Genomic DNA, 25,118 nt, shown 5'->3' with positions numbered 1-25,118 from the left:
CTTGGATGCAGGACATATCCAACAAAAGGGAGGATTTTGAATAGGGCCCAAAAATATTTTGTGGTAACAAAACTTAATTAATGTGCTGTTAGGCATATTTTGAGAGTTCATTACTAGAATTTTCCATGGGGACAGTCTATCAGACTTCACCCTCCCCCACCAAAATGAACTGCTTTCTCACTACTAGCACTACAGGGAACACGTGTCTCAGATTCACCCACCCGAACTCTGGTAAGCTTCCCTATCTCTGATCTTCCTACTGGAAGGAGAAGAGCAGCACATCTTAACAGTATGCTACCAACTCTGCCAGTTTCTATCTGATGTTTGAATGTGTAGGACCCTGTAATCACACAGGATTGGCTGATCCCTTAGGTTTGGATGTCAGATTGAAGCCAGCAGAATGAGCACACATAGGTTAAGAACTGCTGCTCATTTGGATTGGGGCACCACAAGGATTGAGCACACTTGAAAGTGTCCCACCGAAAAAAAAAAAAAAAAGGTTGAAAAGCACTGCTCTGAATCATCTGCCCCTTCCGATGGGTTAAAGCCATCATCCACTGGATCATCTGCTTCATCTGTTAGCTCTCCTGTCTCATCTTCTTATGGGGAGGAACACTCGTGTCCTGCTTGCCTTTTGCAAAGAAATGCATTCAAACACAACTTAATGAATCTTCTCCTTATACCGCTCCTATAGCAGCTGAGCACGTTGGTAATTCCTCTGAAAGCTTTACGACTACATGCAAGCTTTTTTATTGCCATTACTTGACTATTGCAGTTCCATCCTCCTTGCTTTACCTGCATCTTTTCTGAAGCCAATGCAACTTTTGCAGAACTCTGCAGCCCAGCGTATCACTGGATCTAACAAAAAAGACAGCTTAGCCATACCTAAAGTGTTGCTGCTTTAACACTTGTTTTAATTTAGTCTCTTTTTCATGTGGATGTTGCAGGCCCTAATGTCTTTGATATTTGGATTAGTTTTCCACCACACTCAAAAGCACCACAAAGCTTCTAATTTCACATTCAGTATCATGCTGTTTCGCTCACTTTTTTGTGCTTTCCCTCTGTCCTGGAAAATAGCGGACATTCTGCAGACGACATCTCCACTTTTGTTTTACGTCTGGCCCACAGGATGAGGTAGAGTGTGGATCTAGAATGTAGCTTGCATTCCACGCTGCCAGAAAGCCCCACATGCCTGTCAGAACGGCTCAGGACAGGAATTCACCCAGATGAAGCCCATCAGAATGGGAAGCGTGCCAAGACAAATTTCTATCATAGCAAGCGTCCATGTTCTGTACATTGAATTTGGGTCTCAATAAGTAAATTGCATTACAGAGAAATTCTGCTAAGTGAGCTTCTGCATCATAAGGGATTGCTCTATTTGAAAACAAGAGTAGAAACTAGTTTAGTTTTCAGGAGAGGCCATTGTCAAGGAATGGATTTTAATTAGATGATTTGAATGAAAGTGAGCATTCAGCTGAGTGTATACATCAGCATTGGATAAACCTTTTTGCAGCAGTCTGCCACAAGAGGCTACTCCAGCACTAAGAATGAGTGAACCACTATTATACTGCAAGTCAAATTCATCTTCCTGTTCTGGCTTTGGCAGGCTTACCGCATCCCTAGGTAAAGTTCCAGTCTCCCCTAAAAAAAAATCGATGCATATGTTTTTGTAACTAAAGGTGATCTGTTTTAGTGTTTTGCTCATTAGATGTTCTGTCTTCATGTGCACTTATCATAATAGGCATTTTATTTTTATCACCTGAGAATACTCTTCAGCACAATAATCTAATTAGGAAAATGCACAGATTAGTTTGCCATGGAGAAATGCCATCACATTGTTTCAGAATCAGATAAATATTAGCAGTAGAGAATTTCAGTAATTAAAAATGTATATACTTGTCAGGTTCCCATCCCCCACCAGATACTCACAGGCACTGAGCAGGACTGAGGGGCGGTCGGACTGGACCTAGGACAAGCTGGAGACAGTCAGGCGGGTTACACACAGCAACGTCAGTGGGCTTGAGTAGCAAGCCGCAGTGCTAGCCAAGAACTAGAGTCAGGAACAATTCATATAGAAGCAGTTTTAACTCGGAATCTGGCTTTCCAGGCCAGAAGCTGGAGTCAGATACAGATTCACAATGAAGCAGGTGTAACAGTTGGCCGACTGTGCCACGGCTGGCCTCATGGGGACCTCACCGATGTCATCGCAGCTGGACATCACCATCACCAGGCTTTGTTGCTTTCCCTTAGGTGTGTGTGCCTTTCCTTCATTTAAAGGCCCCATAGCAGGAGTTCTGTCTCAGCACCGAGAGAAGACATCACTTAATTCCGGGCATTTAAACTCTCCCATCTTATTTTTAGACTTCTAGCATTTGTATACAGACATTTCAAAGAATGTAATTTTGTTCGTATTAACAACCTGCTCATCAGTTGACAGGAGTAACATGGAGGTCCATATTCAGTAGGGTGGTTAGTGGACAAGTTATCTGGCTAAAGTTAGCTGGATAATTTGTCCTGTATATTCAGTGGGATAAATGTCCCGCTGAATATTCTTGCTTATAGTTACCCGGCTACATGTAGCTGGATAACTTAAAAACATAAATAGCTTTATTTGAATATAGTCAAACAGGAGTATATCCCCTCTGTATATCAATGATAGACGAAGAAACAAAGGTGATCAGTGTAAAAGTAGCCTTTATTGGAATAAGCCCGACTCTGGCCGAGTTTCGCTCCCTCAGGGGCTATCGTTGGTGAGTATCTTCAATTGTGAAGGGTGAAATAAGCAGTCAAAAATGTTATTCAATCCAGACAGAGCAACTTGGTGTTGTAATCTTCCACATGTGTCAAAACCACAGGATAAGCCAGATGCTATTACAGCGTCTTTCTAAAAGCCGGTTCTGTGGCGATCATTACGCAGCCGTGGTGAGATCACACTGTATGTATTCACCCTTCACAATTGAAGATACTCACCAACGATAGCTCCTGAGGGAGCGAAACTCGGCCAGAATTGAATTAAGAAGATAGTACATTTGGGAGATTTAATTTACATATCTTTTTTTATTTTTTCTAATTTATTAGAAGTTACTTTCAAAAATATTTCATAATTGGTATTGATAACACATGTAATAATTGGCAGTATATATGTAATAATTTGTAACATTTGTACTATTGAGTTTTAGGATGGTTAGTTTTTTAATGTGCGTTTGTGGTGTGTATGAGAGTGTGTATGGTTTGTTTTTAGGATTTTGATGGTAAATTATGGGTAATATTGTATGAGGTGGGGGTGAAGCTACATCACATTAGCAGTATTTGATGATTATGTATGATGATACATATTAATTATGTAAGGAAAAAAATTGCTCTGTTTGATACATGAATAAAAAGTTTTGTATGTGAGATATAATTTTATTATATTGTTATATATAGGTGGGATACCTCTGTTTAGTGTTATAGTTTATATTTGAATATAGCCGCTTATGTTTTTAAGGTATCCGGCCATGTGTGGCTGAATAACACGCTACTGAACTGCATATCTTTAAAAGATATGCAACTAAATAGCGCTGTCATAACCAGGAAAAGGAAAACCTTAAAATCTAGGGGCAATCTCCTTCCTTCCCCCCACAATATCTTATGAAGGCCCTGTCGGCCGTTCTCTTGTCACTCCCAAAACACATTTCTGGAAGCAGTGCCTGTTTTAATTTTTTTTCCTTCCCTCCCACCCTCCCGTTAACAAGACAAATGGCCGTGGATTCCCACCTTCCCCATTCCTCCCAGTATCTTCTTTTTCTTTGCCGGGACCAAGGGATCCTCTGTCCTGCTCCGGGCTCCTTAAGCAATGCTCTAAACAGGTTAGATTATCCATCTAAATGGCTTTTGAATATTAACCTCTTGGAATCTTTCTTCTCTCTCCGCTCTTTACTTAAAGGTACCTGGTCTACTTTACATTTATTGCAATCTCTCTGTCAAGATGCCTTAACTTCCCTGTTCTCTTAATATCCTCCAAGGATACATCATTTCAAACCATGTGCTTCTCAGCGACTGTCGGCTTTCCCCCATTTTCTAGTTTAAAAGCCGCTCTATCTCCTTTTTAAAAGTTAGTGCCAGCAGCCTGGTTCCACTCTGGTTAAGATGGAGCCCATCCTGCCAGAAAAGGCTCTCCCCTTCCCCAGAATGTTCCCCAGAATGTTCCCTAGTTCCTAACAAATCTGAAACCCTCTTCCCTGCATCATAGTCTCATCTAGAGATGTGCATTCATTTTTCAAGAATTAGACAATTTCATCATGGTTCGGGGGAACCGAAAAACGAATGGAATTTTTCTGAAATTTCAGAAAAATTCGTAGTTCGTGTTAGTGCACACTAACCATAGTTAAATGGTTAGCATGCACTAGCATGAAAATCACGTCGCATGAAAAAAAAAATAAGGCGGAACAAACAAAATTTCCCACAGGGGCCCGAAAATGAAGCCTGAACCGAAAGAACTAAACAATGCACATCTCTAGTCTCATCCACACATGGAGACTGTACAGCTCAGCCTGCCTCTGGGGTCCTGTGCCATAACACATGGTACGATGCAAATCAGAAAAAGGGAAGTGTTTGAGCAGGCTTCACACAGCTTTTTCATAAGAGAGAGAGAGAGAGAGAGAGAGAGAGAGAGAGAGAGAGAGAGAGAGAGAGAGAGAGAGAGAGAGAGAGAGAGAGAGAGAGAGAGAGAGAGAGAGAGAGAGAGAGAGAGAGAGAGAGAGAGAGAGAGAGACTGACTAGCTATAAGGGCCTTCTAGTAGTTAGATATTTATACCTCTATATGAGGCCCACCTAGTTACTCGAGGTGAGGTTTAGGTAGGAGTGTAGGGGTTAGGGGCCACTTTGACATTCAGAGTGAGACATATTAACAGAACAGTGCTCTCGTGTGAAGATTTGATGACCTTCGACGTGAGGAAACTCACCCAAAGATGAGATTTGTGCAATGTTCTCTCAACCTAGCTTGATGGACTCTCTACCTGGGTAACATCAAGCTAGGTTGAGAGAACATTGCACAAATCTCATCTTTGGTTGAGTTTCTCACTCCGAAGGTCATCAAATCTTCACAAGAGAGCACTGTTCTGTTAATATGTCTCACTCTGAATGTCAAAGTGGCCCCTAACCCCTACACTCCTACCTAAACCTCACCTCGAGTAACTAGGTGGGCCTCATATAGAGGTATAAATATCTAACTACTAGAAGGGCCTTATAGCTAGTCAGTCTCTCTCTCTCTCTCTCTCTCTCTCTCTCTCTCTCTCTCTCTCTCTCTCTCTCTCTCTCTCTCTCTCTCTCTCTCTCTCTCTCTCTCTCTCGTAATCACACCACCACAATGTTATCACTGTCAGCTTTTGCGCCATCATAAAAGGTGGTGCTACTGGCAGCAGGGGTCTTACCTTATTGCCACCAGCAAAGTTTCCACAGCGTTCACCCTGACTCCTCCTCTTCCGACACCGCCCCGATCTAGCTATCGCACATGAAAAGGGAATTTTCATGTGCGATAGGGTTAGAAAATAACCCATTAAGTTAGCACACTTTGCGATAAACAGCCTATTACCATAAAACATGCCCTTTTTCCTATCACATGTGATATTTAGTGCTTTTTTTTAAATCCAGGCCTAAGAGACTAAATTTAGCACCTTCCCATGTCATTGGTACCCACATGTACCATGACAGTCTGCTCCTCCCCAGCACTCTCTAAAATCTTTAACACATGAACAACTTTGCAGACATTAAAAATATTGGGCCAGATTTTAAAACATACACGCGCGGCCTACATGTGCGTGCACTACCCGGCACGCGCACATGTATGCCTGATTTTATAACATGCATGCGCCGAGCCCTATCCGAGCCCCGCTGCCTTCCCCTGTTCCCTCCCAGGCTGCTCTGAAATCGGAGCGGCCTCGGAGGGAACTTCCTTATCCCCCACCCCACCTTTCCTTCCCTCCCCCGCCCTTCCCCCTACCTTTGCTGCTTTCTTTTTTTGTTTTAAAACTTACTTCAGCCCTAGGGCTGAAGTAAGTTGCAAGTTCCGGCCGACTGCCAGCATGGCCTCTGGCCATGCCCCTACTCCACCCCTGGACTGCTCCGCCCCTGGACCACGCCTTTTGTAAAGCCCCTGGACTTACACGCGTCCCGGGGCTTTACGCGCATCGCCAGGCCTTTTGAAAATAGGCCCAGTGCGCTTAAATCTTCTGGATTTACGCGTGTAACCTTTTGAAAATCCAGCCCATTGTGTGCAGAATTCTTAATTTTTTTTACTCAGAATTTTAATTTTTTTTCCACAGAATTCCCTCAGGAGAATAGCTTAGAGATTTCCTTGACTATTTCTTCAGTTTCAACTGCCAGAAATGTGTCAGGTTTTGTTGCCATTTTAGTATCTGCAGATTTCATGCTTTCTCTCAGCTCTTGCTGGTGTTTAGAGGACATGTCCTTGTGGGTTTTAACTATAAACCGGTCCATCAAGGCACAAGCATTTGCTTTAGGTTACCTTTTGTGTTCAAAATAAATGATATGGCAGCTGCTTATTCTGTTTTCAGCTGAGCTTGTGAATCTACTCCATGCCTTATGTTTGATTTAATGATTCTGTAAAGAAGCATTAGGGTAGTCATGGTTGCTGACTCCATGTTACCTGTAAACCGATATGATGTCCAACAACGAATGTCGGTATAGAAAAACCTTAAATAAATAAATAAATAAATGAGTAGTGCTTCTGGATCACATAGGGGATATCAGAAGCCCTGTGTCTTATTTAATGTGATAAAAGAACTTCTTTACCACCTTTCCTCACCAACCTCTGTATTTCGTTGAAAGATGACATGCTAAATTATTTTAGCAATCCCTGGTTTGCAGTTCCTCATCAATATTCAAGCAGGTTGGGAATGCGGTGAGGAACCAGAGGTGTTAAAAATAGCACACCCAGCAGGCTGGTGCATAGCAGTTGTAATTTTATTTGTGGTTTTTTTTTTTGTACAAAATATACATAATTTGAAATGCAAAGCAGCTAGCTGAGACTAGCAAACCAGATACCTTTTATTTAAATACAGTTTCTTTAATGCTATATGCACATGTCATGCGGCTGCAGATGGGTTTGTTGGTTGGTGCTGTAGTAACTATGCATTAAAGCTCGGACTGGCATTCAGTTAGCAAAGGAACAACAACCAAGAAGGAAATAAACACAACCAAAAACAAAGCATCATAAAAATTTCATGGGATAACGAGTGCAGCTTTTTAGTAGACGTAGTATATGGCCCATGCTCACTTCATAATTAAACTTGCTTTCAGCCAATAACAGTCATGCCACTGCAATTCAGCATTCATTGACCACAATTAGCCATCTCATCTTTGCCTGGTGACTAATGGCTGGCATGGTGCAGACAGGTGGTATTTTGTACTGATGCTGTAATTCACAGCACTGATATATTGCTAGTTGTATTGCCCTGCAGTAATATGTTGGAAGAGACTGAAGAGTCTTGAGCAGAGCTAACTGGCTCCCAGACTACTTCAAGGTATATTCTCCTAATTCAGCCTTGTGCATTTCCAAAAATCTGCATTTCTTCTTATTGTATGTACGTACACGTTGGGAGGGAACATTGCTGTCACCACAGCCACCCAAAATCTAAAACAAAAACGAGGAGAGAGAGAGACACAGGGAAGAGGTCTTCCATCTTCCAGTTTTTGTGAACCATTATGCTGGTAGCTCTCAACAACATGGATGACTTTCTTGGAATAAGGTTAATTTATTATATCTAAATTGGTGTCAGACACCCCAAGACATGACATCAACCATTCAACCATCTGTGGACAAAAAGAAAAAAAAAAAAAAAAGCAGCCAAGGCTTTTCCTCCTCCTTGCAAGTCCCTTCCTGCCCTTCCCTGTGGCAATTTTATAAGAATGTGCATGTCCTGCTATGAATTTCTCACATCTTATCACTTCTTGAATTATCATGTCATGAAAAGAAGAGCCTGAAGTTATTGTGGGTGAAGTATAAATCCAGCAGAAATCATTCACGTATGTAGTTCGATTTCAATATCTGGACAGGTGCAAAAATTACAGAAGAAAGAGAATCTACCTTTGCAAAGGACTCCTGCGGAAATGGCTCTTTAGAAAATTGTGCAACCAATATGTGCACATACACGCTGCATGTGTTTATTTTTATGTGCATATTGGAGAGGTGTTCTAGGGGACTGGAGTCTGGGCAGAGTTGGGACTACGTTTTGAGTTTAGAAAGTATCCACGTAAATCCTCTCAGCAAAACTACACCTGCCAAATAGCAGGTGTAAGCGTGTTCGGGTGGATTTGCTGGGATAATTTTCAAAGCAGATTTATGTATTTAAGTCTGCTTTGAAAATTGGTGTAATTTACGTGCACTGTTACAAAATTACCCCCTTAAAGACTGCAGGATATTTGTGGAGTTTGATTATTTTGCAAGCATCGTGAAAGGTGGCGCTATTGGGTATGGTACTGGCGGCGATAATGGATCTTACCTTATCGCCACCAGCGAAGTTACCACCGCGTCCGCCCCAACACCGCCTCGACTCCTCCTCTTCTGGTCCCGTCTCCGCCCCTATCAAGGTATCGCGATATGGATAGAAAATGACCCCCTTAGGCACATAATTTAGGGACGTAAATTTAAGAGATCCACTTTTTTTTTTTTTTAATATTGGACCCTTAAAGTAACTTTATTTAAAAACTAAAAATTGATATGAGAAAAATGAATGATGGGGAGAAGGAAGGAGGATGTGAGGGTGCTTCACCACCACCTATTATGGTAGTGAAGAAACAGAGAAAGCAAAGGCAGTATAAGAATTTTCTGAAATTGATCATAACTGTAAGGACTGTGGAACATTGAAACTGTAGGTATTAAGGAATGCATAACTGCATCAAAGGTCAGTGCTAGCATGCCATCCTAGCTCCCAGCTCATCTTACAAGAAAATAGTATTTAGCATATTAGACATAAGAAATAAACACTACCAAGTTGGAAAAATGTTATGTTAATGAAGTAACTAATTCATTGGTGTATAATTTAGAGGTGGTAACGTATATAACCTACTGTATCACTGGAAAATGAATGAATATGCATTTACCTTGTAACACTAAGGTAACCTGCATTCTCCTAAGATATCTTACTGAATAAAGATTTTTCTCTTGTTAGCTTCTAGGTATTAAGCGTTTCTTTCATCTCACAATATATGACTAAATGAAAAGAGAGTGACAAAGAGATATTTTCAGTCCCCTCATGGAGTTTCCCATCAAACATCTTGCCAGACAGGGACTGTAAATACATAAGTACCAAGAGAGTTTGCAAGTAAAAACTCCCAGCCAGGGAATATGCACAGAGTTAAAAATAAACTCCCCATGTGTTCACTGCCAGAAAGCTCCCATTTACCCAGGAAAATATCTTTGAAAAGTGCCTCAAATAGATAAGTGCATTCAACTTTTATCTTTAGCATATTGGTTCAAAGCTCTGGATTATATCCCAAGTGATATGACTGTATTGTGCTTCCTGGAAAGGATTGGGAAATCTGCAAGAGAAGCAGTTGCAACCCTAAAGGGGATGGAACAGGATTGGTGATTAGACTCTGTGTTTTATTTACATCACATTGATTTACGATGTATGATTTGTGATTTATCATATTTTAAATAAGCTAAACTAAAATTTGATCTACTTTGGGTAGATGTATATAAAATCGCTACTGGGCAAACTAGATGGGCCTTTTTGGTCTTTATCTGCTGTCATTTACTATGTTAGTATATTATGAAAGGAGAATACTGGATGCAAATTATTTCTTTTGCATAATTTTCCTCCACCTAAACTTAATTCTTGATACATGTGCAATAACCTCTACCTCTTATCTGCTCCTACCTTGTTCTCTAAGCTAGTCTCTGCACCATACCTCTCTCTTCCCTATACCATACCATGCTCCATGCTGTACCTCATAACCTCAATCCCATTCGCTACTGCAACTAATTGATAACTTTTCCCCTAGTGAATTATAAGCAACTTTGTAAGTAATTTTAGTGCTGTGTATATAGGTCCCTTTTTATTTTCTCCCCTTGTTTTTTTCCCCCATATATTTACTTATATACAATCATTTAGACATATATATTGTTCTTGGCATCGTATGTATCTGTTCATGGCATTATATGTATTTGTTCTCCTGATACCTGTCAAACGCCACTTAAACGTAGTTTCTCGTTTATTGTAAACCAATGTGATATCCTTGATGAATGTCGGTGTATAAAAACCATTAAATAAATAAATAAATAAAAATTAATTTAGCACAATGGGCAGTCTCTGTTCCGGGAGGTCCAGGACTCTATTTATGTAAATGCATTGGTAAATATGTTAATGAGATGCATTGGTAAAGTTGTGTGTGTGTGAGTTAAGTCTTGCCTGTATTATGTTTCACTCTAATTAGGGCCTGATTTTGAAAAGCATTTTCATACTTAGAACTGGGATGTACATGTGTAAATGCCCTTTACCTGTGTAAGCAGGCTTTTGAAAATGACTACAATATCTGCCATTGAATTGTCAATAGGTTATAACCACGTTAAGTGCACTTAATGCGGGTTAACGGCTTTTGAAAATTGCTAAAATAGTATGTTAGATTTGCATGCACATCTCCTTTTTAACTTCACCTGATAAGTGTTTAGTTCCTTAAATTCATTAACATTAAAAACTCTCCTCTGCCAAAAGAATGTAAGGACTGGAATAGCAAGGGTAAAAATAGCAATAATTTAAATATTTTTATATTAAACATTTATTTTGCTGTATTTTGTGGTTTGGACTTGTGTTAAATATTGATTTTGTTACTTTTTGTAAGTGTATAACAAATATTATGGTTTACTGTTTAGCTAGTGAAACAATTTTACTTATTGTGGCAAATGCCATTTGTCTTTCAATACATATTTTAAAATATATGTTCATATTTGTATATATTCTGGGCTAACATATACAGTTGTATGTCTTGCGATGATGCATATGTGAATGAGCACAAAGATCAAGCATAGGGTTACCGATGACTCCATTTTTTCAGGACAGTCTGATCCAGTCTTAATTTTACCACCTTACAAGCAGGAACTCGTACCTTTGTTCCAAATGTATTTTTAGGCCAGTAAAAACGCATCACCTACAACCTGTTTGACCTTTTACTTATCTGATTTATCCACATCTATCTGGCTAATATTTGTTAATGAACCTGATTTCCAGAAACTTGACCCAACCTTTTGTAAACCCTGATTATGCTATTAACCTTGATCATATCCTCTATTTAAAAAGTTATGTATTTAAGAGATTTAGGACCAGATTCAATCTGTCTACAATGATGCATATCTCTTGCTGAACAGAACATAAGAAATAGCTATACTGGGTCAGAACAAGGGTCCATCAAGCCCAGCATCCTGTTTCCAACTGTGGCCAAACCAGGCTACAAGTACCTGGCAAGTACCCAAACACTAAGCAGATCCCATGCTACTGATGCCAGTAATAGTAGAGGCTATTCCCTAAGTCAGCTTGATTGATAGCAGTTAATGGACTTCTCCTTTAAGAACATATCCAAACCTTTTTTAAACACAGCTACACTAACTGCACTAACCACATCCTCTCGCAACAAATTCCAGAGTGCATTGAGTGAAAAAGAATTTTCTCCTATTAGTTTTAAGTATGCTACATACTAACTTCATGGAGTGCCCTCTAGTCCTTCTATTATCCGAAAGAGTAAATAACAGATTCACATTTACCCATTCTAGACCTCTCATGATCTTAAAGACCTCTATCATATCCCCCCTCAACTGTCTATTCTCCAAGCTGAACAGTCCTAGCCTCTTTAGCCTTTCCTCATAGGGCAGCCGGTCTATGCCTGTTATCATTTTGGGCACCCTTCTCTGTACCTTCTCCAGTGCAACTATATCTTTTTTGAGATGTGGTGACCACAACTGTACACAGAACTTATGGTGCGGTCTCACCACGAAGCAATACAGAGGCATTATGACATTTTCCGCATTATCAGCAAAGGAGATATGGGTCAGGTGGATTTGCTGGTGTCTTCTATTCAAAAGCATATCTTCTCTGTAGGAGGGAAATATTTGCCTGAAGGCAAGTCCGTATCTGGTCCATAGGCTTTACTTTAAACACAGACATTCAAAATATTGCACACAAGGAAACCCAAATGCAGAGTGAAAGGGAAGTGGGAGGATTGGGGTTCAGTGTCGTCTTTGCTTGAATTTTGATATCTCTTCAATAGAATACCTATTTTGTGAGCTGGACTTTATCCAGGATGACTGGTTAAAACTGGCTTCTTAATACCTGTAAGTTGATGCTGTGCCTCTCTACCGTAAGGTTGGGATTAAAATCTATTCTTCTTTTTAATCTATAATAGATTAATCGTTTGATATGTTCCATGTAAACCGCCACCCCGGCGATAGTTATCTCTGTTACCTGTGAACCGGAGTGATATGTATTGTATACAGGAACTTCCGGTATATAAAAACCAAAAATAAATAAATAAATAAATATTCTTCTTTTTTTTGATAGTAGATCTAAAATCTGTAAGAATCAGGGTAGGACATTTCACCTCATTCGAAGAGTTGTTCACTAGACCATACTTGATAAATTTGTTGAAATTTGATGAACTAATTTTCTTTGTGTAAGATTTTGAAAAAGAAGGTGATTTTTCAGAGAGTTTTTCTAAATATTTGTCACTGAAGATCAGTAGGGTTTAGTTCTGTTGGATTTTCTTCAGTAGACGTGAGGCCCTGACACTTAAAACCCCGCTTACTACCGTATTTTTCTTTATTTTACAACTTACACACCGTCCATAGCAGAAGTAAAGTTATGCTGGAGGGGACCCCGGCACGCACTTGTGCGCGTAAAGACTTTGGGCCGGATTTTAAAAGGGTTACGCGCATAAGTTATGCGCGTAACTCTCTTAAAAGGCCCCTGCGCGCGCCGAGCATAAGTCACGGGGCTTTGCAAAGGGGGCGTGACGCCGGCCCGGGGGCGTGGTCGAGGCCTCCGGACCAGCCCCTGGGTCGGGTGATGGCGCGCCAGCAGCCCGCTGGCAGGCGTAAATCTGCTGACAATGGTAGGGGGGGGTTTAGATAGGGCCGGGGGGGGTGGGTTAGGTAGGGGAAGGGAGGGGAAGGTGAGGGGAGGTTGAAGGAAAGTTCCTTCCGAGGCCGCTCCGATTTCGGAGCGGCCTTGGAGGGAACAGGCAGCGCGCGCTGGGCTTGGTGCGCGCAGGTTGCACGAATGTGCACGCGCCGACCCCGGATTTTATAGGCTACGCGCGTATCTTATAAAATCCAGCGTACTTTTGTTCGCGCATGGTGCGCAAACAAAAGTACGCGCGCGAGCTGTTTTTGAAAATGTACCCCTTTATGCGCAGACTTCATGTACAGATCTGGCCCGCTCTTGCTCCGCCCATTCCCTGCCCAGATCGTGCCCACCCCACCCCTTTTTGTTAAAAATATTTTTGTACATGTCCTGGGAGATATGCGCGGATTAACTGTTTTTTAAAATCCATGTTGCGTGTGCCAGGCCACGTGCATGTCTCCCGGCTTTGGTGCGCATAGGGCTTTTAAAATCGACCAGTAAGTTTTTTCCCATAAACACAAAACAGGAGAAAAGCCTTAATGAATCTGGTCCTAAGTTTGTACCTGAGGCAAAGGAGGGTGAAGTGATTTGCCCAAGGTTACAAGGAGTGGCAGTGGGATTTGAACCCTGGTTTCCCAGCTCACGTCTATAACCACTATTACAAGTAGCTGGCCTAGTGGTTATAGGCCAGCTACTCATAATAGAAAGAAGCAGTCAGGGTCTTTAGATATTGGCTGGTTGGCAACCCCTGGTACTCTGACGGTGTGGGTCAGTAATGTAAGCAGCAGGTTAGGAATTACAATTTCAAAATTCAGTGGCCAAAATTATCTGTCCTGGGATAGAAATTTTATCACAGTCTGTTCTCCAATTTGATTTGCATTCAGCTAAATTAAGTACAGGCCCTAGTTCTCGCTATAAAGTGACAAGCTTGACTCGCAGAAGTTTTCTGAAGCACAGCTCACACAAAAGGAACAGTATTCAAGGTTGGGGAAAGTGGCATTGAAGTCCACTGGCTGAACGTTCTACAAAGAGATGCAGAGTATACCCAGCACTGTACTATCTCACTAGCATCCCTGTTTCCTGCGATAAAACACACAGTGCCAACAGTGCAGCAGAGGGCCGAGTGTGGGTGCAGAATTGTTGGGACTACCAAAGTTAAATATGTTACACTGAAAATGTAGGAGTAGTGTTTGAAAGTTGGAATGCCAACTCCCAGTGGCCGGAGTATATTCCCACTCACCCACGCCCACTGTTGTGCAGTGTACACACATATATGTAGTATCACCTCAGAAGTGGCTGCACCTCAGCGGTTTTAAAGTTCTTTGATTCTTTTAGAAACGTCAGTCTTTCATTGACTAACTGCCAATAGTACAACAATTTATGTTAGAGCATTGTCAGTACTATGGTCACATAAGAATACTATGCTGCTCTGTATATACAGTAAATTATCACTATTAAACATTCCAATTTCTACAGATAATCTATATTTACTATTTACTGGATCTTGAGAAGTACAAGTACTTCATGTTAACCTCGGAAGTATAAGGAAAATAATTACACTCCTTTCTCTGTAGAGTGTGTATTAGAAAGCATGGATGGGGTGGCAGTAGTTAATTGTCATTCAGTGTAATCAAATATCAGATTAACCTGTCATGTGAAATCTGTGTTATGCTTCCCACCTTTGAATGTTCTTCATTATCATTCCCCTTTCCTCAGGGATAGCAGCTGGGGCACAGGTTGGCAGGCAGAAGCAATTATTTGATAGTAGCTGCATAATTGACTGACTTATAAGGCAGAGGTCTAACACCTCAAATCTGCAAAATTTCTGAGCCTTCTTAATGTCTGAATATCTGGAGATATTCCATCTATGGCAGTTTGTATTATGAAGCCAACAACATATTCTGGCTGGTTTAGGAGATATTTGAAAATTTACTCCTATACATACCTTTTTGCATACCCGGGCCCGATATTCAGCCAACAGATAGCTGGATAAGAAGGACTTATCTAGCGACCGCTGAATATCTGGTTATATTTAGTGGCCATTATATAGCCAGATAAATCACTTATCCGGCTATCTTTTAGCCAGTCAACTTATCCGCCTAAGTTAGACCTGCTCAGTATCCGTCTAAGTAGTGATTTTGTTTGGAAATATTCCGCTGTGCTGCTGAATATTCCATCTAACTCCCTCATTTATCAAAATGCACTAAGGCGTTTTCGCATGCAAAAAATGCCATTAATAGGGGGGGGAGGGGGAGGGAGAGAGAACCTAGCCATAATGCCATAACCCTAGATACGTATTTATATCTCTATGGGAGGCCCACCTAGTAACTCGAGGTGAGGTTTAGGTATTAGTGTAGGGGGTTAGGGGCCACTTTGACATTCAATGTGAGACATACGAACAGAACAGTGCTCTCTTGTGAACATTTGATGTCCCTCGGAGTGAGGAAACTCACCCAAAGATGAGATTTGTGCAATGTTCTCTCAACCTAGCTTGATGTTACCCAGGTAGAGAGTCCATCAAGCTAGGTTGAGAGAACATTGCACATATCTCATCTTTGGGTGAGTTTCCTCACTCCGAGGGACATCAAATGTTCACAAGAGAGCACTGTTCCGTTCGTATGTCTCACATTGAATGTCAAAGTGGCCCCTAATCTCTACACTAATACCTAAACCTCACCTCGAGTTACTAGGTGGGCCTCCCATACAGGCTGATTCAGTAAAGTCCGCAGGAGAGCGGACAAACGCCTGCTCTCCTGGCGCGCACACAGACCACTCGCCTGTGCGCACGATTCTCTATTTAAATGAGGCCTGGCAGTAGAAACGGGCAAAAGGAGGTGCTAGGGACACTAGCGCGTCCCTAGCACCTCCTTTTAGCCCGGAGCGGCGGCTGACAGCGGGTTTGACAGCAGACACTCAATTTTGCCGGTGTCGGTTCTCGAGCCCGCTGACAGCCATGGGCTTGGAAACCGGACGCCAGCAAAATTGAGCGTCCGGTTTTTGACCCAACAGCCGCCGGCCCATTTAACATTTTTTTTTCCTTTTTTTACCTTTCGGGATCTCAGACTTAATATCGCCATGATATTAAGTCGGAGGGTGCACAGAAAAGCAGTTTTTACTGCTTTTCTGTGCACTTTCCCGGTGCCGGCAGAAACTAGCGCCTACCCAAAGGTAGACGCTAATTTCTTAAAGTAAAATGTGCGGCTTGGCTGCACATTTTACTTTCTGTATCACGCGGGAATACCTAATACGGCCATCAACATGCATTTGCATGTTGAGGGCGCTATTAGGTTCTGCGGGTTGGACGCGCGTTTTCCGCCCCTTACTGAATAAAGGGTAAGGGAAAATGCGCGTCCAAGGGCAGGTTAACAGTGCGCTCCGTTGGAGCGTACTGTACTGTATCTGCCTGATAGAGATTTAAATACCTATCAAGGGTGAGAGCATTATGGATAGTCAGTCTCTCTCTCTCTCCCTTCCTCCCTCCCTCCATGGTCCCCCTAGTGGTTGTATATAGGAAATACGACATTCTGGAACTTATCTCAAAGTGCAAAAAAGTGATCACATAAAACATGTCCCTTTTCCCATCGCATGCAATATTTACCTCATTTTGATAAATCCAGGCCTAAGTTAGCTGGATATGGCTAACTTAGATAAATGGACACTTTTGAATATTGACCCCCTGAATTTTGCAGAAAAGGGGCTTAGGTAGATGTGGGAAACACAAACATAATTCACTACAAATCCATCAAATGTAATACTTAGCAGACAGGAAAAGAATATTGTATATTCAAGTGATAATTGCTTATGTAAGAATGTATTTTAGTGTCATACAGAACTACTGGGATTGCCTAGGGAACCAAATGGCCGTAATTTTAATGGAAAAACAAGCACAACTCTTCTTAATTTAAAATTAATTGCATTTACATGCCTCTAATACTTTAATTGTGATCATTTATTAACAGGTTAAGCTCAGCTACTATTCTAATCAGGTGCTAGGATTTCCTTCCTCCACATTGGAAAACCTTTGTAAAATGCTTAACACTCCCTCTCAGTAAGGAACCCCAGCACAAGATTCTTGTGCTGGGGTTCCCAGATCAGTTGTGACCTACTCTAAACACCTCTAATTATAGCACTGAGTCTCTTTCAACTCCTATGAAGAGCCTTATTGAGAGGATCCATTGCACAGCATAAGATAAGCAAAGTACATGCAGTGCAGTAAACCAAAGCCTCAGCCCTCTTTAGCTCTTAGTAATATACAATGTTTCCCCTTCTGAACTGGATGGATGAGGAAACAATCACCTTTGGATGCTGTGAAATTAGCAGAGTAAAAACATGTTTTCTCAATCTGACTGACCAGCTGAGAATGGAACTGTTGATTGCAAGCGGGTAGATTTTTTTGGTAGTAACAAAACAAGAATAGAAAGAAGTTTTAATGCTCCAGCTTACTACTTAGATTGAGGTAGGGTGATTCGGCATGAAATTGAAAGCTAGTTACAGCAAGAACTCTTTGAAAAAAATCATAAAAGTGTTTTGGTTTTTTTGTCCTGTTTTGCAGGGTTAGATGGGTCAGAGCACACCACTAAGAAGAAGGAAAGGCAAACATGCCCTGCTATTGCTATCTTTTACCTGGGTCTGCGGTACTTATTAGAGGTGTGAATCGTGTGATTGATCATTTTAACGATCGATTTTGGCTGGGGGGGGGAGGGAAATCGGATCGTCGTGTTTTGTTTTGTTATCGTTAAAAATCGTAAATCGGGGGAGGGCGGGAAAACCGGCACACCAAAAAAACCCTAACACCCACCCCGAACCTTTAAAACAAACCCCCACCCTCCCGAACCCCCCCCCAAAATGTTTTAAATGACCTGGGGTCCAGTGGGAGGATCCCGGTGCGATCCCGGCACGATGTCCCGCTCTCTGGCCACACCAAAAAAACCCTAACACCCACCCCGAACCTTTAAAACAAACCCCCACCCTCCCGGACCCCCCCAAAATGTTTTAAATGACCTGGGGTCCTGGTGCGATGATCCCGGCGCGATGTCCCGCTCTCTGCTCACGGCTGCTGTGAAGAGAAATGGCGCCGGTGGCCCTTTGCCCTTATCATGTGACAGGGCAAAGGTAGCGCCGGCGCCATTTTGATTCTTAGCTCCCGACGTCACGCGTCCAGGAGATCGCTCCCGGACCCCCAGGGACTTTTGGCCAGCTTGGGGGGGCCTCCTGACCCCCCACAAGACTTGCCAAAAGTCCAGCGGGGGTCCGGGAACGACCTCTTGCACTCGAGCCGTATTGCAAAATGGCACCGGCCGTATGGCCCTATTGCCGTATTGCAAAATGGCGCCGGCCATACGGCCATACGGTCGGCGCCATTTTGCAATACGGCTCGAGTGCAAGAGGTCGTTCCCGGACCCCCGCTGGACTTTTGGCAAGTCTTGTGGGGGTCAGGAGGCCCCCCCCAAGCTGGCCAAAAGTCCCTGGGGGTCCAGCGGGGGTCCGGGAGCGATCTCCTGGACGCGTGACGTTGGGAGCTAGGAATCAAAATGGCGCCGGCACTACCTTTGCCCTGTCACATGATAAGGGCAAAGGGCCACCGGCGCCATTTCTCTTCACAGCAGCCGTGAGCAGAGAGCGGGACATCGCGCCAGGACCCCAGGTCATTTAAAACATTTTGGGGGGCTTCGGGAGGGTGGGGGTTTGTTTTAAAGGTTCGGGGTGGGTGTTAGGGTTTTTTTGGTGTGCCGGTTTTCCCGCCCCCTATTTAACGATACAATACAAATGCCCCTGACGATAAATCGTGGGCATTTGTATTGTATCATGCACTCTAACGATTTTGGACGATTTTAAAATTATCTGACGATAATTTTAATCGTTCAAAAACGATTCACATCCCTAGTACTTATGGGATGATCATTTATAGCTGCATGTCAGCAGGGACAAGCTGAGCCAATCCTGGTTTTGCCCTACTGCATGCATGGAAATGTGGTTCTGCTTTCCCTAAGCAGCACGGAGTCACATCTACACGCATATAATGGGGATCCTCAAGGCAAACTCGGCCTGGCCTTTTTGAAATGAAGCCAAACATCCTGAATACGTAACCAAAGCTGAACCACAAAAAAAAACTCCAAGACAACATAATCTGAGATCGCTGCTCTTAAGCAACTAGTTCATTGTTTGTAACCCACAAGCTCTGAAATAGTCTGGGAAGAGGAGCCTTGCTTCTAGTGCTTCCTTCCTGGATTATAGAGTGGCAGGGGGTCCTGAGCTATGTTAAACTGCAACACTTTGCTCTTTGTACTGAAAACTGGTGTACCACAGCATGCTTTGAAAAAAAAACCCCATAAGTCACACACATCTGATTGTGTGTCTCAAAGTTTTGCCCTGCTTTATAGTTTTTCAAGCCAGTTCTTAGAAATCTGCAGCTGATGCTGATGCTGTTCAATGTGCTTCAGGGTTATGACTTTGTACAGATCCTCGGAGTTTTGCTGCCATTTCACCCAGCTCCATCATCCGACCCAGGAAGACAAGCTTTCCAAAATTTCACTGCCATCACTAAATCCCCGAGAGGCTGAATCTAATTGTCTGTTTCTGGTGTGCATCTTCTCTACAGAGGTAATGCATAAAGCCAGAACATGCTAAATCGGTCGTTCCTTTTCCATCATCTGAACCCTCTCTGTGGGGAGATCTGCAAAAAAAAAAAAAGCCAGCAACAAATCCAAATAAATAAAGGACTTGATTCCAGAATGTTTAGTAATGACTTCCTCACGGACGTTTCCCTGTTTGACTGCAATCAAGGGTGAGGATGAGTATGCCCGGAAGCCTGTGCACTGCCTCCACAAACTACAGGATGCAGCTTGCACGTGCTTCAAGTGCTTTTTTTAAAATCCGATTCAATTAATTTCTAGTAGACATGCAGATCTTTTAAAAACCAGCACGGTCCTCATAGTACAGTTTATGTGTGTGATACCTGTCAACTCGCTAAGATTTTTAAAGTTGTTTCACCTAGATGCTAAAATATTGTGCTGCATTAGTTACTCTAACAATGGCAGGACTCAAAGGCACCTTTGAATCTTATGGGGAGAATTTTAAATCGCCGGCGTGCATAAAATACGGGGCTTAAGTGCGCACGCGCAACTTACTTCAGGCCGGGCCCTGAAGTAAGTTGTGAAATAAAAGAAAAAGAAGGAGAAAGGTAGGAATTGGGGGTTGGAGAGGGTGGGGGGGGGGGGTCAGGGAAGTTCCCTCCCAGTCCGCTCCTTAATTGGAGGGGACTGGGAGGGAACTGGGGAAGGCCGCGATGTGTCACTGCGCAAAGATTGCTTTATTCCAGCCCTCCCTTGCGCGCGCTGCCCCAGATTTTATAACACGCGCGCTCGTATGTTTAAAGATCTACCCCCTTAGCTTTTAAGGCTACTGAGGTCCCTTTCCTTAGCCAGTGAAAGTTTGGAACTGCAAATATTTCTCATTCTTTTGAAGGTCTCATCTTTGCCCAGCTACTGTTGACTTTCTTTCACTAATTTTAGTTTTGGTGGGCCAGCTCTCTACTTTTTTTAATCATGGAAAGTTCAACTGATAATTGCTTCCTTGCTTTATAGTTCACAGATTTCTTTTTTCATGGACAGAACTGAAGTTTCCGTTGAGGCTGTGTTTTTTATTATTATCATTATTATTATTTTGTCTGGATTAAAAGAGGAAACATGGAAGTAGAGAAGCATGCAATAGAGAGAGAGTTTGCTTGCTCAAGCAAATCACTTTTATACAAAAGTAGGAGAAGGGGGAGGGGAAGTGGCTTAGCAATTAGAGTAATGGATGGGAAACCCACTTCCCCCACTTGGCTCAATCATAGAAAACACAAGTAGAAGCCAACAATAACTTGAGAAGCAGAAGGATCCTTTCCTTATTTTTTTTACATTGTATATTCTTTGGCTTTTGCCTATGAATTTCTACGATACAAAAAAAAAGCCAAACAATTAAATGTGGAAAAATATAGGTTGAGTCTTATTCTAAAGTAAAAGAAAAGTGAAAATAAAAACAACAATAACATGAGAAACTGTCAAAATCTAAAAAAAAAATAAACCCCTAAAATCAGAAGCCCTGGTGGAAAACCAAGGACTGCACAGCAGGAGGGGTTTAAGTCTTGCAGGCCCATGCAATATCCGCGTGGGAAAAACGAGCGCCGGCTTTCCTAACGCGCCCCCATCCACCTCTCCCGGGCACGCGATGCAGTAGGCAAATGAGCCGCTGCGTTAAAAAGGAGGCTCTAGGGCAGGGGTGGGCAATTCCGGTCCTCGAGGGCTGCAAACCAGTCGGGTTTTCAGGATACCCCTAATGAATATGCATGAGAGAGACCTGCACGCACACTGCCTCAGTTGTATGCAAATCTACTTCATGCATATTCATTAGGGGTATCCTGAAAACCCGACTGGTTTGCAGCCCTCGAGGACCGGACTTGCCCACCCCTGCTCTAGGGGAAATCGTGCGTCCCTAGCACCTCCTCGGTATTGGGCGTTCAGAAGAGGCTGCGCGCGGGTTAGGAAAATGGACGCTCGTAAATTGAGCGCCCGTTTCCCTAATCTGACCACCATCAAGACATTTTTTTTTTCGTGTTACTACTTTCTATGATCCCTCCGGCTTAATATTGCCAAGATATTAAGTCGGAGAAACCACAGAAAAAAGCAGTATTTTTTGCTTTTCTGTTCAACTTTTGAGGCTTCTCAAAACCTAATGCCAGCTCCAGGGCTGGCGTTAATTTTTGAGGGTTTCTTTATTTCAGGAACGGCACGGGGACTACAGCACGATACAGATAATATACACCTTGAGGGAAGGCCGATAGAGTTGGGTTTATTTAATCCAGAGACAATCTGGTTGACGGGTGACTCGATGACAGTATTCCAATTCATAAAGTGGTTTATAAAGAAGATGGCAATCACTTATTTGCTTTCTCCAGTGAGGACTGGACAAGAAGTAATGGGATTACATTGTAGCAGGATATTAATAAGAAGTTTCTAATTGTACGGATAGTGAAGTACTGAAACAAGTTGCTCATAGAGGTAGTCTATTCTCCATTACTGGAGGTCTAATCAGCTATGATAACCATGTGTCTGGGATGATTTAGATGCACTGAAGCCTGTTTTGAGGCAAGTGCATGGTCTGTATCACACTGAGATCTCCTTCCAGTCCTATCTTTCTAGAATACCAATAGCTCTAGAAATATTTGAATTTCATAAGATGAGCAAATTACCACCCTCCAGCCACACCTTTGAAATATTACAGTATAACAGAGAAGTGGTACTACTAAATGACTTAATTTAGATGGAAGTCAAGGCACAAGGGCTTTGATTAGACACAGGGGTGCATTTAGTAACTTGTGGTACACGTTAACATGCGTTATTTACCATAGCTCTTAATGTTGGTAGCAAGGTCTATTCACTAATAGCATGCATTAACACATATCACAGATTATTAAATAGCCTCCACAGAGTTTTAATGAGGGAATTCAGAGTACATGAAATCTTATATTTCAGCTGTATTAGGCAGGGAAATTAAGCACAATTCTTGGGGGTCAATGGAATAGTGCATGACTTTGTGGAAAAATAAATCACACTAGTTTGTATATAATATATGTGTCTATAATACATACACACCTCTGCATAGACTTAACTTTCTATGGCAACAGGAGACCAAAAGAAAATTAATATTAATTAACTGATATGAAAATAAACTTTACAAAGAATATTAAGAATAGTTACATTAAACCCTTGTGCCCTGACTTGCCAGGTGTTTAGGAGATAATAAGCTGGTATTGTTTCCCAGTACTGAGAATTTCTTCCTTGATATTGTCCACCGGCATGTGACACTGATAAAGGGCTCCAGTCAGCACAGTTATGATTCATTCTCATAAAGAGATTGATCCCAGCACCCCCTCCCCCCCTTCTTGTTTTTAAATGATAGATTCTTATAATGCAGGATGAAACCAAGGTCATAAAAAATACATTTATTTCTACTTGGTTGGACCAGACAGCATGGATGTGCATCCCATCCATCCCACATCTCACTTGCACAGACAAAGCAGGCAGGTTCCGCACTGCTTTACTCTTTCTCTGACCTCCAAACTGGGGTCATTTTTTTAGTAATTCCAACACTAACCAGCACCATTTACTGGGCAGAAGCCCCTAGTGGCTGCAGCGGAAAACGAAGAGCCTTTCGTGAAATAACTGAAAAATGAATCACAAAAAAATATATAATCGTATGGGTTACCGCCCCTTAAACTATGTTCAATTTCCACCGAAAGAACCATTAAAATAAATAAACCAGTTCACGTACAAATAAACATAGCAGGTAATGGTATGCATTTGATTATTAAGGGATACCTCTGTTGGACCTGAACTGAATTCACAGCTGAATGTTACGCATAAACTGTGTTAATCACAGTTCTTATAGAATCTACTGCAATGTTTCCTAAGTCAGTAACAGCACTTTTCTAATCAAAAGTATGCGCAAGGTTTTAACCAGTTCAGACCTTAACTGTGAATAAGGTATGAGGAAAACATAAGATGGCTGCAGATGTCTGAAGTTATAATCCATAATCACTGAGGCTGCCCCTAGTGTTTTCTGCAAGAGTCAGCCACCAAAAGGCCCACAGGCTCGGGGATGGAAGGCTCCGGTTTTTTTTTTCATTATTTTTTTTTGAAAATCAGCAAGAAGTTTGTTTTGGTGTAAAAGACAGATTTCATGCTGAAGGAAACAATGCATTCAGTAAGGTGACCAACGATCTTCTAATGCCAGCATATCCATCCTTTTGGTGATAGTGATGCATTGTCACTCACTATCTTGAGGCATTCAAAGATTTGTAGTTAGCTCAACACCTGCCACGAGAGGATGGGGAGGATTTGTAAGAGGAGATGGCAGTTGGAGAAGGTGGGAATCTTTCATCAAAGGCTCCGATTGTTTTGTCTCAAGTTTGCCCCAAAAATCTTACAAAAGATTGTTCTGTTTAGTTTTTCGACAAGCAGTCCTACACTTGTGAAGTGAGGAGGAAGTCCATCCCAAAAACGAGGCTCAGGACTAAGCCACAAGGGAATCCGCCAGGCTGAAGCTAAATCACATTGTCAAAAAGCTGCATGGACCTCATGATATTTTCATCCTGAAGAAGAGGAAAAAGAAAATTGATGTTAACATACAGATTTTAGTTTCTGTCATAAACATTTTACTGTAGGTGTTGTAAAAGGGCCTGTGGACCTTTTACTAAGGTCTATGCTCCTTCCACTGGAGGACATTTTAGGTTGTCAGAGTAACGAGTGGCCTGAACCATTTGCTATGGCAGTCTCTTCCAGAAGTAACTACAATGGTATCGGTCAGAGAAGTCCAAGGAGTTTGGAGACGTAGGGCACAATCGTTTTGTCTCCAGAGTCCAGTAGTAGGTATAGAGGACCTCACAGAAAAGACCCTGCTGCTTCACTAAAGAAGCTGTTCCTGAAGGATCCAACTTGCTATAAGCACCGAAGAGACTCGCACTGCTGGTGGCCGCATGGAAAGGTGCACGTATGCTCAGAAAAAACTGCAAAGGCCCCTCAGATGACATCACACACTTGTGTGGCTGATTTATCCTGCTGCCTACAGAGAATATCTGTGACAGGTGAGCAAATTAGCTTTCTGCTCCTAAGAACTATATGATATGGCCTCCTGCAACTGGGACTGGGCCATCTCCAAAGAGGTGACACAAAGAGGTTTGACCCTTTACGAGCCTCTTTGGTAGCCTTGAGGGAGCTAGGGGGATTTATTTGTGATTTGTTTTTTATTTAATGCTGCAGTGAGATGCTTTGCCATCCTAGATAGTAGATTATTGTGAACATTTTATTTTGTTTCTAAACTAACCATTTTTCTTGAGGATTTAGTCTGTCCCTGTCCCTCCGTGAGGGGGGTGGGTGGTTGGCGGGATTGGCTAGCAAGGGGATTTTTGAGGGATATATTTTTTGTTTATATAGAAATGAATGTGTCGTTGGATGTTGTTAGATGTGT

General features: G+C 42.2%; 1 protein-coding gene across 3 annotated transcripts in view; it reads right to left on the bottom strand.

The window, feature by feature from the left end:
* Positions 1 to 22,562: 22,562 nt before the first annotated feature.
* KCNIP2 (potassium voltage-gated channel interacting protein 2) overlaps positions 22,563 to 25,118 on the bottom strand; it is a 989,582-nt gene continuing 987,026 nt past the window's right edge. For all 3 annotated transcript variants that reach the window (XM_029610210.1, XM_029610209.1, XM_029610208.1), the window contains one exon: positions 22,563 to 24,243. In XM_029610210.1, the coding sequence (XP_029466070.1) occupies positions 24,196 to 24,243 (48 nt within the window). In that variant the 3' untranslated portion in view covers positions 22,563 to 24,195. The remainder of the gene's footprint in view (positions 24,244 to 25,118) is intronic.

Source organism: Rhinatrema bivittatum, chromosome 7 (genome assembly GCF_901001135.1).
Source record: "Rhinatrema bivittatum chromosome 7, aRhiBiv1.1, whole genome shotgun sequence".
NCBI lineage: Eukaryota > Metazoa > Chordata > Amphibia > Gymnophiona > Rhinatrematidae > Rhinatrema > Rhinatrema bivittatum.
This window is presented reverse-complemented; position numbering and strand designations above follow the sequence as displayed.